The 13444-nt window shown below is 41.4% G+C and overlaps 1 protein-coding gene across 2 annotated transcripts; it reads right to left on the bottom strand.

The window, feature by feature from the left end:
* Window positions 1–3744: 3744 nt before the first annotated feature.
* LOC139452664 (mitotic checkpoint protein BUB3-like) lies at window positions 3745–12904 on the bottom strand. Of its 2 annotated transcripts, none has more exons than XM_071234202.1 (7): window positions 12821–12904; window positions 11760–11972; window positions 10442–10511; window positions 8313–8464; window positions 6846–7029; window positions 6330–6549; window positions 3745–4274 (listed from the first exon to the last, which is right to left on the bottom strand). In XM_071234202.1, exons 2-7 carry the CDS (start codon window positions 11955–11957, stop codon window positions 4115–4117), a joined length of 984 nt encoding a protein of 327 aa, XP_071090303.1. In that variant the 5' UTR covers window positions 11958–11972; window positions 12821–12904; the 3' UTR covers window positions 3745–4114. The 2 variants fall into 2 exon arrangements, with proteins under 2 accessions (XP_071090303.1, XP_071090304.1); XM_071234203.1 differs by having other exon boundaries at window positions 11760–11967; window positions 12821–12900.
* Window positions 12905–13444: the final 540 nt, after the last annotated feature.

Here is a 13444-nt window from a genome sequence, read left to right as displayed (position 1 = left end):
GAAAGCCCGAAGTGATGTAGGTCATTGGAGATTGCCACTTCTGTGAAACGGGTGTCCTAATCGAGGTTGGTGTGGTGCTGACAAACCAAGGATCATAATCAGGGTGAATCTGGGATTCGAACACAAGATAACAGGATTCCGGCACATCAAATTTATGCACAGCGAATTAGACAATTGGGACACACTTACCCCTGTGCATAATGATACGTGTAGCCTATCAATCGCATTAAAATTATAATTGTGCATTAAGACTAATGTATCATTTGGGTTTAATGTAGCCATTTTTAGTAAAGGGTTAATACAACCGGGTCCAGAACGGTAGTGAGAGCTTAGAGCTGATTTTAATTAGATTGTGTGGTCTAGTAGCTAAAGCAGTGAATCGCATTGAAATACTAACAGTAGCAGAGCGTGTGAAGCCATTTCATGGTGTCCAACGCAGAGGAGAATGTCCTCGTAACTCTCCATTCCTTAAAAATAATGGCCTCGGCTCCATTATTTTTAAGGAATGGAGAATTACTCGGACATTCCCGTCTACATATTTAACAGTTAATTTCACACTGTACTGTCATGCATCGCCGTAGCTAAGGTCAACAATAAGACATTCTCGTGTCACACTACGCGGGTTCGAACCTCGCTGGCGACATATATTTTCTGACAAAATTTGAAATCATACACTTGTCTGTATATAAGGAAATAGTTCCGTCTTTTCCAAGTTTAAATTAATTGAAATAGTTCAAGAGAATACATTATTGACAAACAACTGTCCATTCCTGAAAAAAATAATGGATCGTTTAAGCAATAGGATGGCGTCATAGATGTGTTCTAAGCTGTGATATTGATCGAATATTGTTAAAACCAATTCAGTGGGATTGAGTGAGTTGGGTTAAAATGCGACACGAAAAATTCCAGATCACAGTGTATCAGCAAAATATTTGAGCGGAACCCAAGATACACAAATACCTATTACTCTGTGTTATGGTGATGAGTCAATGATAACAATGACATCTTCCCTAGGCAAGGGCGTTAACTGACTATAAAAGTCCGGTTTCCACCCTTGCCGAACTAGGATGGAATTCCGGAATTACATTTTGGCTAGAGTCTATGCATTGTGTAATCAAAACCGCGTGACAAACTAGACATCCGGTTCTCAAACAACATGGATTTCAACATGCAGATTTCGGTCGACTGCAGGATTTTGCACTTTGCTAGGTAAGACCCGTTTTATTAAAATACAGATATTGATTATCGATCAGATCGTCTTCAGTGGGCGTCGCCATTTTGTTTGAAGCAAGTGCATGTTATATGAGAGGTGGAATCTGATTGGTCAATAGGAGGAACATATAAGGGACATAAATCGTAAAAGACACTGGTGGCGCTACGATTGAGCCTGGAAATTCAGCTAAGTTCGGCAAGATTGGAAACTGGACTTTTATAGTCAGTTAACTCCCTTGCCTCCGGATGATCACTAATGATCTTAAATATTTATCAACTAGGCGTGAACCAACGACCATGGGTTCCTTATACACTAAATTGCAGCACATTTCACCAATGCTAGAGGCACCACTAAGTTAAAAATTATATATATGTGTGTTTGTTGTTTAATGCCACTCTCAGCAATATTCCAGCGGTCTTTAAAGAACCAGGTTTGAACCAGACAATCCAGTGATGACATCACAAGCACTGACCCACGCAATTTGGATACCATTACAAGTAACCAACCAAGTCATCGAGTCTGGTCACCAAATCTGTTTAGTCACCCCTTATGACAAGCTCATGTATCTGGGGGTGGTTGTCTCCCAAAACAACTACATGCAATAATCAGCATATGCCAAAACCCCTACACTTAGTTGAAACAAAGTCACATCCCACTGATGTAGTGGAATAGTCCAGGAGTCCAGCGAATCGAGGCGCCTTAGACGACTGGGCCACCCGTGCGTTTTTGTATTTACATGTTGTAAGCCCACTTAGGCATAGAGGCAACAGGCATAGGATTAGCTGCCCACTGGACCATTAACTTTGTTGTTTTAGACTGTAGTGTTTTTGACATGTAGTTATTTTGGGGACCTAATCCTCACCCAGAATCAATGATAAATAACATCAACTAAAAGGCCAATACATTTAACAACAAAACACTCATCTCTTAAATAGAAATGTCATAGGAGAAACGCCATTCTCGTCATGACATTAATTGTTTCAAAGAGACTTTTTGCCGAGACAAAACTGAAAATGACTTCACCAAATGCAATATGTTTTTATTGGATACTGATATTGTAACATACCATGATAACATTGGCAAAATGATTAACACATCTTTGTATTGTTTGTTAAGTTTCTTAAACATTGTATCGTATTCGACATAAGCGTCCAGGGCGCTCTCAAAATTAGAAATAGGGGGCTCTTATTAGAACATTATTTTTGTGAAAAAGAACAGAGTTGAAAGATCGTAAATTTCGTGTTTTATGCTGACAGCCTGAAATGTGTTTATATACGACAGATATATTTTTCCAGAATTTAATTTCCCATAATTGAGGATGCATATAACACATGTATTATACACCAATAAATAAGTCTTGTGTACATTGATTATTCGGAAGGGGTTGGCATTGTTCAATAGCCAATATATTAGCAAATATAGCCGTGGGCACTTATTCGGTCGAATACGGTATTACTAAATAATGTTCATATAATGACATCTGCATGTTGATATAGACATACCTCCATGTTGATATACAGATAAAAATGGTAGATGATGTTTAGACCTTTAGCACAGTGAAATACACAATGTCCTTTATCCTAAACTGTTCAATATAACGTTACAGATCGTTGTTGAGAACTGCTGCAAATATCAGAACATGACAGAAAAGTCACCATGTTAAATGTCACAAATGATCCAATTAGGTAAAATATGACATTTGCCAATGACAATATACAGATGTTAATGTTTGAGAATCCACTTTGATTAAAATGACAGCTGAGGAAGTATTCGGACTGAAATATGAAACTGTGAAACACACGATAATCTGTCCACTCATCATGTCGATAAAAATATCATTTCATTACATTGTATAAATTATGTCATTTCCCCCCTTTGCATCGATGTACACAGTGGAGATGATATTTTCTGGAAAAACACAATTTCAGGTAAAAAAGGTGGGTACCATGAACAAACTGGGTACCGTGAACAACTTAACAAAGATAACAACTGCAAAGTACACGTGATGTCTGACATGACTTGCAGTGTTTGTCAACATTGTTGACTATGAAGCTAGTGATCAATGCATCATTGATACCACTCAAAGAAGCACAAAATGTCTGTTCATTACTTAGGCACGTTGGATGTTCACTGCATCCTCCCCACTTTCTATCAACTTGTTTTACACACTGTTTAGTCAAGTTATCCCTCAATGCACACACACGCCTCGCCCCATCCCAGAGCCTCCCACTCAACGCCACCCTACCCCAGCCCGCCCCCTCCCACTCAATGCCACCAAGCCCAGCCCCTCCCACTCAAAGCAGCCCTACCCCAGCCCGGCCCCTCCAACTCAACGCCGCCCTATCCCAGCCCGGCCCCTCCCACTCAACACAACCCTGCCCCAGCCCGGCCCCTCCCACTCAACACAGCCCTATCCCAGCCCGGCCCCTCCCACTCAACACAACCCTGCCCCAGCCCAGCGCCTCCCACTCAACGCCGCCCTATCCCAGCCCGCCCACTCCCACTCAGTGCCACCCTACCCCACCCTTAAAAGTGAACATAACTGGTGACAATACCTGTATAAGATATCTGTTGGCTCCCAAAATCTTAAGTTTGACTCCTAACATATTCATGTTAGGAGCTGCTTGGTTCCCTAACAAATCAAACTTAGAGGGCTGTACCCCCTAAAACACTGTGTTCCCCTCAAACCCAATCCCTCACACAGTGCCACCCCTTCCAATCATTGCAACCTCTACGACAGTGGTTGCATCGAACCACGCCATCCCGCACACTGCGCTGCACTAGTCATTGCCAACCCCCCATGACACCGTGGTCCCATAAACCTTATTTTAAGCACCCCATCCCTTACACAGCAGAGCCCCTTCCAATCTACCCCTCAATGCCCGAGATACAAGATGAGTGTTATGACTTGGGCTTGGTCTCCTGGTCACTGACGTTGCGGATGTAGATGTCGTCCTCCTGTAGGGTATCAGGCTCGTCCTGCTCGTACATGTAGGAAGAAGCAATAGCCAGGACAGACCCATCACTGCTGAATGAAAGGGAGGCGATGCTGGTCGGGTATCTGGACAAAAATGGAGGACATAGTTACAAATGTGTGTTTCTTATTAAATACCACACTCGGCAATATTCCGGAGTATGGCTAAAAAAATATAATAGTCTTTGTTCTCAGGAACTGCCCGCATCATCATAAAGTCTGCTGCACGTTTCGTTTTTATTTCCATTTTCAAAACATATAAAATCCTGATACTTAAAAACAATAATGAGATCAAATATAGCACACAGTTACTTCCCTTTACATGCCCACTTCTTTACTGCACATCTTGGGTTATGGTCATGGCGACAATAGGAGTTTGTATGCCTGTTTATGTAGTTTATGCCTGTTTATTGGTTACATATTAGGTTGAACAAGCAAAACAAACACACACAAAAACACCCACGCTATATTTTCAAAAGTCATTGCCTGAGAACCAATTCTTTCATTTTTTTAAGCCTATAACAGTGATCTGTATATAACTGAGTCTGGATCAGATAGTCCTGGGATTGACATCATGAGCATTGATCTACACAATTGGGATACAGCAAGCAACCATTTGACCAAGCCTCACCATTAAGTCACTTGATATTAATATTAGAAATGTAGATTCCTTATCTCGGTTTAAGCAATTAATTTCTGGAGAAACTAAGCTTACTGCAAATTTTACATCTTTTGCTAGTTATGGCCAGCGGCAATGTCAGGTGATTTTATCTAGACTTAGGCTAGGTTGTAGTGATTTAAAATCACATTTATTTGACAGATTTCTGATTGATAATCCCATCTGTCCATGTGGCCTAAATAGAGAAGATGCTTTCCACTTTTTTCTATCTTGTCCACGCTATGTCAAGTTTAGAATTGATAAATACTTTTTTGTTAACCAGCTCTGCATACATACTATACTCCACGGCAATGAAGATTCATCTTCCTCAGACAATGAATACATTATAAAATCATTTCACAATTACATCATTGAAACAAACCGCATTACGTAAGTTTTATGTCAACTTAAGAATATAAAATGCATTTGGTATCTTGCTTTCCATTTTATTTCATGTTGTGTTACTCATTAATGTCTGCTCTATAGACTTCATTACAATCTACATGTATGATGTACAATATTAGAAGAAGCATTAATATAGGCCTTTTTGGCCTGTTTGCTAATCCTTTTTCCATTTTGTAATGCTATTTAATGTAAAATCTGAACATTAATGGAAATTAAATACTGTTTAAATCAAGTCACCTCTAATGACCAGCGTAGGTTGCTGGGGACCTGTATACTTCCCCGTAATCCCCATGGGGACAAGAGGTGTGACAAGGGGAAATATTTAAGTTAACAGAAACAGTGGTAACTGGGAATCCTGGACAGTTGGGGAAGAGCTGTCAGCAAGTCCTGACACAGCAAATAATTTATGGCTTAATCAAAACAATGAAACTGGTGCTCCAATAGTTTCATTCCATGATGAAGGCAACAACTGATCCCTTTGTGAGTGATATAGGTGTGACATGTTTTCAGAAAATAATTATGATGATTGCAATGTCACACAAGCAGCACCAAGAAAGAGCTTGACAATGTGGGGAATCAAACTTGCATCTTGCACATCATAAATACAAACTAGATGACCCCCAAACACCTCAACCATCCCCCAAGCATTGGGTCTGACATTCCCCCCCCACAACCCTTATCCCCCCAAGCATTGGGTCTGACATTCCCACCCACCCAGCCCCCAAGTGTTGGGTCTGACATTACCACCCACCCCTCAAGCGTTGGGTCTGCCATAACCCTCTCCCTACCCCCAAGTGTTGGGTCTGACATTACCCCCCCACATCCCAAGCGTTGGGTCTGCCATAACCCCCCACCCCCAAGCCTTGGTTCTGCCATAACCCTCCCCCGTCCCCCAAGTGTTGGGTCTGACATTACCCCCCAACCCCCAAGTGTTGGGTCTGACATTACCCATCACCCCCCAAGCGTTGGGTCTGACATAACCCTCCCCAATCCCCCAAGTGTTGGGTCTGACATTAAAAATGATTGTACTTTAGACATGTTCGCTATTCACTGTTCACCAAAAGCTCAACTAATCTCACCTGTGGAACTGACACAGTCTCTTCTTGTTGAAACCGTCCCAGATGTTGACATAGCCATCTGAGCCACCAGTGGCGAAGGTGTTGTAGACACTGTGGAAGGCGATGGCGTTGACAGGGTAGATGAGCTCGGCTCCACCCTCCTTAATACGGTGACACTTAAAGGCATACTTCTTTTTCTGAATCTCAGGGCTGGGGTCTAGGTACTCCACTGCTACTCGGCCTGGAACAAATGGTAAATGGTAAATTAGGAACTCTAAAGAGTGACTATTTGAAGTTTGCAAATTTGCAATGAAAACAAAACACAAACACAAAAAACTAACGCTGTAATGATAAACATATACATTGTTTGTCCATGCACAGTGTAGTTTTGTACATGTTGAAGTTACACCAGGGCCCATTTGCACAAAGCGATCTTAGTGCTAAGATGATTGTACTCCCATACTTTAACATAGGCTTACAATATCGCTGTCTTATCGCTAAGATCGCTTTGTGCAAGTGGGCCCTGATCCCACCAACCTTCAATGGAGCTGAGGACGTAGCCCTGTTTGTTTGGGAAGGTCCTGATACAGCGAGTCTGGTACTTGAGACTGGACTCTCGTCGCTGCTGTACGTAGCCCATGTTACGTAGATCCCACACTAGGATCTTCCTTCCTGCTGTCCCCACAACCAGTCGATCTCCACACACAGACATCGTGTACACCTGCAGTGGAGGAGTTACACCATACTCAGATTTAGTAATTGTTAGAGAGAGCTAACAAACAGCCATTTCAGGCTTAAGTGTAGATATTGGGGAGGTGAAATTGGGTTTAACGTCGCGTCCAAGATTATTGCACCATTATAGCGACGTGCATGCACGTGTGTGTGTGTGGCTGCTTGTACTAGTCCGTACTGATGCCGATTTATAGTGCTAGCACACTGAGATACCATGCCGCAGTTTAACATGAATACCCCACTCAGACACAGTATACTGACTCCGAGCCGACCAGTCCTTGTTTTAGCCCTTTAATGCCGAGCGCCAGACAGGGTAACAACAAGTACCATCTTTTAACGTCTTTTGTTATGACGCGGCTGGGGATCCAACCCCGGACCTTCCGCTCTCCGGGCGGACACTCTACCACTAGACCACGGAGGCTGTCTTTAGATCTTGAGTTACACACAGAACAGAACACTATACAATGATTACTCTTGAAATTGTTTGTTTTGTGAGATATGTTTAACCAAAATGTAGCGGACAAACAGAAAAAGAACTCCATTGTGGTGTATTTAACCCATGTGTTGTCAAAGGTGCTCTAGTCTTTTAGTAAGACTTGATGACTATTTTTTTTGTTTCTTTGTTGTTTAACACCACACTCATCAATATTCCAGCTGTATGATGGCAGGCTGAATATAATCAAGCCTGGTCTAGACAATCCAGAGAATGACATCATGATCGATCTCAGCAATTGGGATACGATGACATGCATCAACCAAGTCAGTAAGTCTTGCCACCTGATCCCACAAGTCGCCTCTTACGACAAGCATGGGTTGCTGAAGACCAATTCTAACCCGGGATCAGCAAGGGTTCAATAGGCCATGTGTTACTTTGGGTCTTACTTTTCCTTTTGAACCTGATCTGAAATATTTATTTATATTAAGTTTCCACACGATTTGACGTAAAAATGCATATCATGAAATGTATCTTATCATTATCTTGCAGTATCGTTTCACCCTATAAGTCAACCCTGTCTTCACTGATACTAGACCTTTAAAATGGCACGTTTAGATTTTTGTCTCTTTCAGAGTTATCTCCCTTTGTTATCTGTAATCTATGGCACAGGTATCCTTTTGCTGTTCTGTCACTACAATGACAAAACTCAGAGCTTTATGATGGTTATAGACAAGGCATTATAATGTCAAGGATAGTTTTCTTCATAACTCTAGCATTGTCTAGGGGCACATTAACAGTTAAGGCCTCCTGTCCACATGGTAATGATCTCAATTTACCTTGTCAGGCTGAGAGAAGGAACCAGCACAGCACGGCGTGCGTGGGTCCCACAGTTTGACGGTTGAGTCCCAGCTGCCGGTGATCACAACATTGACTTCATTGCAGAACTCCACACAGCGGATTGGAGCTTCATGGCTCCCGACGTTGGTCTCTGTCAAACATTTACAGCTTATCAAAACACGATGATGACATTCAGAGTTTTTACTTTCTGTATATTCAAAACACTTTTTAACATATATAGTGAGAGTCCACAATCATTTTAAGCTTAACGCCTCTATAACAGTATTTTTCATATCGCAGTGTGACAGCTTAATGAGGGACAAAACCACTTTTGTGAAGCACAAGCAAGGTTGGTGGCAATGAACTGTGAATCATCTGGGATTCAAACCCAGAACCAGCTAACCCTGGCAGGTGAGGGATGCAATTATGGACCACTGAGGTATGTGTGACTGTCTTATACCAGTGAGTGAGTTGGGTTTAAGGCCGCTTTTAATATTATTCCAGTTATATCACGGCGTGTCAGCTTAATGTGGGAGGAAAGCTCGAAGTGATGCAGATCTCAGACGTTTACCACTTCCGTGAAACCAACCCACGAGCACAGGTATGGTGCTGACAAACCTAGAAACATAATCGGGGTGAACCGGGATTCGAACCAACAAACATAGGTTTCTGGCGTGCCGAAGGGACGCAACTCTGCACAGCGAATCGCGGCGCCGTAGACGACTGGGCCACCTGTGCCGCCCCCGTCTTATACCAGGACTTCAGCAGTTAGTGTAAACAACTACCTCTTTGATTCTACCAACATGATTATCATTCAATCAGATCAAGATAATCATTATAGGACCTAATTGTAGTAATTATCAGAAACTTTTGTTTGTTTGTTGTTTAACGCCACACTCAGCAATATTCCAGCTAAATGACGGCAGTCTGTAAATAATCAAGACTAGACCAAACAATCCAGTGATTAACATCTTAATTGATCTCAGCAATTGGGATCGATGGCATGCATCAACCAAGTCAGCGAGTCTGACCACCCAATCCTGCTAGTCGTCTCGTACGACAATCATTGTCGCCTTTGACGGCAAGCATGGGTTGCTGAAGACCTATTCTAACCCGCATCTTCACAGGTATTATCAGGAGTTAAACTTATTATCTTTGTATGATGTGTGATGAGTATGATGAGGGAGCAACAATACTGTGAAATAGAAAACATAATTGGCTATACTCTTGCTGGCAATCATCATCATTATCATCATCATCATCATCATCATCATCATCCGAGTTCGATTCCCGACATGGGTACAATGTGTGAAGCCCATTTCTGGTGTTCCCCGCCGTGATATTGCTGGAATATTGCTAAAAGCCGCGTAAAACCATACTCACTCACTCACTCATCATACACAGATGGGAGTGAGTGTGTGAGTTGGGTTCAACGCCGCTTTGAACAGTTTCTAGTTATATCACAGCATGTCACCTGGAAGGAAAGCTTGAACTGAATGATGCAGGTCTCAGACATTTACTACTGTGGTGAAACCCAGGAGCACGGATATGGTGCTGACAAACCTAGAACCGGGATTCAAACCCATGTTCATAGGTTTCTGGCATACCCAAGGGACGCAACTCTGCACAGCAAATTGAGACACCTTCTATGACTACTTGCAGAAGGATATACAGGAGATTTTCATTCTCTTGAAAGTCAGTAATAATGCTTACATCACTTGTGTATTTTGGACTGCACTGCACCAGGCTTAGTTCAAGTTAAACATCACTCCCCTTCTTCAAACATGTTCAATCTAAATATTGTCTTTTCTTCCTCAATTTTTAACATGTTTAAGTGAGACAGTGAGCAAGTTGGGCTTAGTGCAGCTTTGAACAGTATTTCAGTCATAACAAGAAAGCCTGAGGTGACGCAGATCTTGGGTCGTTTACCACTTTGGTAAATAACATGAGAACACAGGAGTGCTGACAAACCAAGGATCATAATCAAAGTTAATCTAGGCTCACAATCATAGAATCCTGACAAGCTCAAGGGATGCAACTCTGCACAGGAAACTGCTTCCCAATAAGTGACTGGACCACCTATGCCCTCCTTTTTTAAGGTGATGGTGCTGGACTACTTCTGTATTACCTGTTGTGGCATTGAAGTCAAACATCTTGAGAGTCTTGTCCAGCCCTCCACTGTATGCATGAACGGTGTCCTACAAATGTAAAATGGAAGCACCCTGACAAAACATCCATGTATGCTGCAGACATACTGAGACATACTTCATATATAGTTTTGGTTTTGCTCCTTGTAAACCCTACACTCAGAAATATTCCAGCTATGTGACAGCGGACTGGAAATAATTGAGTTTTGAACTGACAAACCAGTGATTGATACAATGAACAACACTATATGCCATCAGTGTACAATGACATGAATAAACCAAGTCACTAAGCCTGACCACATGACCTATGTTGTTGCCTCGTATGACAGCCATAGGTTACTTTGTTTAATTTCTCTTAATTTCATTCACCATAGCCACATCATCTGTGATTTACTGTGGTCTATATACTTGAGAGTCCTGGAGGCCATATGGGAATAAGTTTTGGGGGTCCCAGGCTATAAATTGGGATGCCAGGGTGATTACAGTACCAAAAGCAGATTATACATTCAATACAAAGTATGTGTGATGACTAATGTTCATTATTAGATGACATATGGAAATTTCCTTGTGTGAACCGAAACATAGTGATTGAGAGAAGAAAATCTGACATGGCTGTTGATAGTGTTTCATATCAGAACAAAAATATCAGGTAAGTCTCAGGTACACATTTCAGCTTCAATCTTTCCAACATTCATACTCTTTTACAGTGACGCACAGTGGATATTCTTTGCGGACCAGTCCTTGTTTTAGCCCCTTAATGCGGTGCGCCAGGCAGGGTAACAACATGCACCATCTTTCAATGTTTTTTGTTATGACGTGGTCAGGGATTAAACCCCAGACTTTCTGCTCTCAAGGCGGATGCTCTATCACTAGGTCACTGAGTTGGTCTTAATTTTATGTGTATAGGACACAATATTAGGCATTCGTTAAAACCCTGCATTATGACAGCACATATCAACTATAACAGGGGTAACCAACAATAGTTAACTACCATCTCTCATATCTATGCACATCCTGTAACCAAGGGCATGCTCGAGTTTCAGATGGTAGTCGATCAACGGTCATAGACCGATAACATTTAAATGTGAATTATGATTTGTTTTGCAGTTGGACTTTCAACTGATATAAATGCTGAGCAAGGTGTCTCAGGTTTCATAATTCCATAAACATGATAAATGTAAAGTAAATTGTAAGGACTAGTCCTACAATTTTACAGTGTTGATGTAATAAAATTACCATTCCTTACTATATTTATGTTTCTCATAATCAGTGTTCTTAAGTGTTAAGGTCAGTACTTACTTGAAAACAACAGTCCAGTACTGGGGCAGTGTGACCATACTGTATTCTCATATTGTCAGTGACAATGTCATACAACCTAACACTGGTGTCCCATGATGACACCAGCAGAAACTGGTTTGTGTTGGGGCCGAACTTGACGGCAGAGATTCCATCTTCTGGAGAATTTTTCAACTTGAACTCATTTGGCGTCTCACCCATTGTTCACTTCCTACACTGAAAATGAAGCAAAACTGTTAATTCTGCAGGGCAAGACATAGTTTCATAACAACAAGCAATGCCACAGGTCAGTCATTCTATAAATTTTTCCAACATATATATCCCCATGAAACCTATTTTAGAGCCTCGCCTGTTTGAGCACTAACATAAAATGTTTTTTAATTCATCTGGGGCGGTCGGGTAGCCTAGTGGTTAAAGCGTTCGCTCGTCACGCCGAAGACCCGGGTTCAATTCCCGACATGGGTACAATGTGTGAAGCCCATTTCTCGTGTCCCCCGCCGTGATAATGCTGGAATATTGCTAAAAGTGGCGTAAAACCATATTCACTCACTTTAATTCATCTTGAATGATCATGCTTACAATAGTGCTACATTATTTCAAAATTAATGAACACAGACAATGTTTCATGAAGATGAACTTCATATTTTCCATCAAATCTAATCAGGTTTGACATACATTAAAGAAGTTTTAGAAAAGTCACATCAGATCACAACATAGGGAGTTGAAAATAGGGAACACTCGGTTAAAAGCCATAAACCAATCACACATTAAAGTTATATATTCATTTCCAATTCCGTTTTAATCCCCTGCATATATCTAGGCCATTGGTGTAACATATACATCTTAAGTAAGCGGGGAAACAAAATATTGGTAGTTAATCCCAAATGTGAGTGTAAAACAGAGAAGATGAAAACGAAATCGTCAGTGCGCGAAAACTGTAAACATTATTCTAACACCATCGAAAAGACGGAAAATCGTTTTAAATCGATTAAATTAACTGTTGGAACTTAAGGAATTGTGCAAAAAGCGGAATAGTTAAGCTGTATAGAATGAGTAGTACCCACCGACAAAAATATAGCGACAACACCGTTGATCAGCCTCTTTGCTAACGCTGCTCGCGGGTTTATTTTGCATTGGACCGGAAGTAGTCGTATAATAGGTACTCGTTGACAGACAAAGAAAACCTCTGATGACAAACGTTATGCGAACAAGGTCAGACATGGCAACCTAATGTATACGGGACATGTTATCTATTATGTCTAAACAATTAGAGATCATGAATGAGATTCACTAGTGCACAGTATCACACATGTAAAGAAATTCCAAAAATAATAACATGACATGGATTGTTCTTGGGCAGAAAGACCACCAAAAAAACTTCTCGGCCATCAAATTCAGTTGGATAAAGTCCGTCGTCACCAAACATTTGATTAACAGAGATCAAGGGTATTACATCTCGTCTGCCTATGAATAGCTAATCCTTGCAAGCAATATACTTTAAGTATCCAATCAGCCTGTCACAACTCTTTACCCAGATCTATACCTAGATACCCGGCATGCATTTGTTTTACCATTCGTCACCAATCGCCCCTTTCCGTAATCTGCTTGTCCCGGAATAACACGAGTTGGTCACGAATGTTGTTTTACCTTTCAACAACCAACATGGCTGTACATTCTTCCATAAAAGG

Source organism: Haliotis cracherodii, unplaced genomic scaffold (genome assembly GCF_022045235.1).
Source record: "Haliotis cracherodii isolate W230 unplaced genomic scaffold, xgHalCrac1.p SCAF_9, whole genome shotgun sequence".
In the NCBI taxonomy this organism is placed as follows: domain Eukaryota; kingdom Metazoa; phylum Mollusca; class Gastropoda; order Lepetellida; family Haliotidae; genus Haliotis; species Haliotis cracherodii.
Note: the sequence above shows the minus strand (reverse complement) of the source record. Positions and strands in the feature narration are given on the sequence as shown.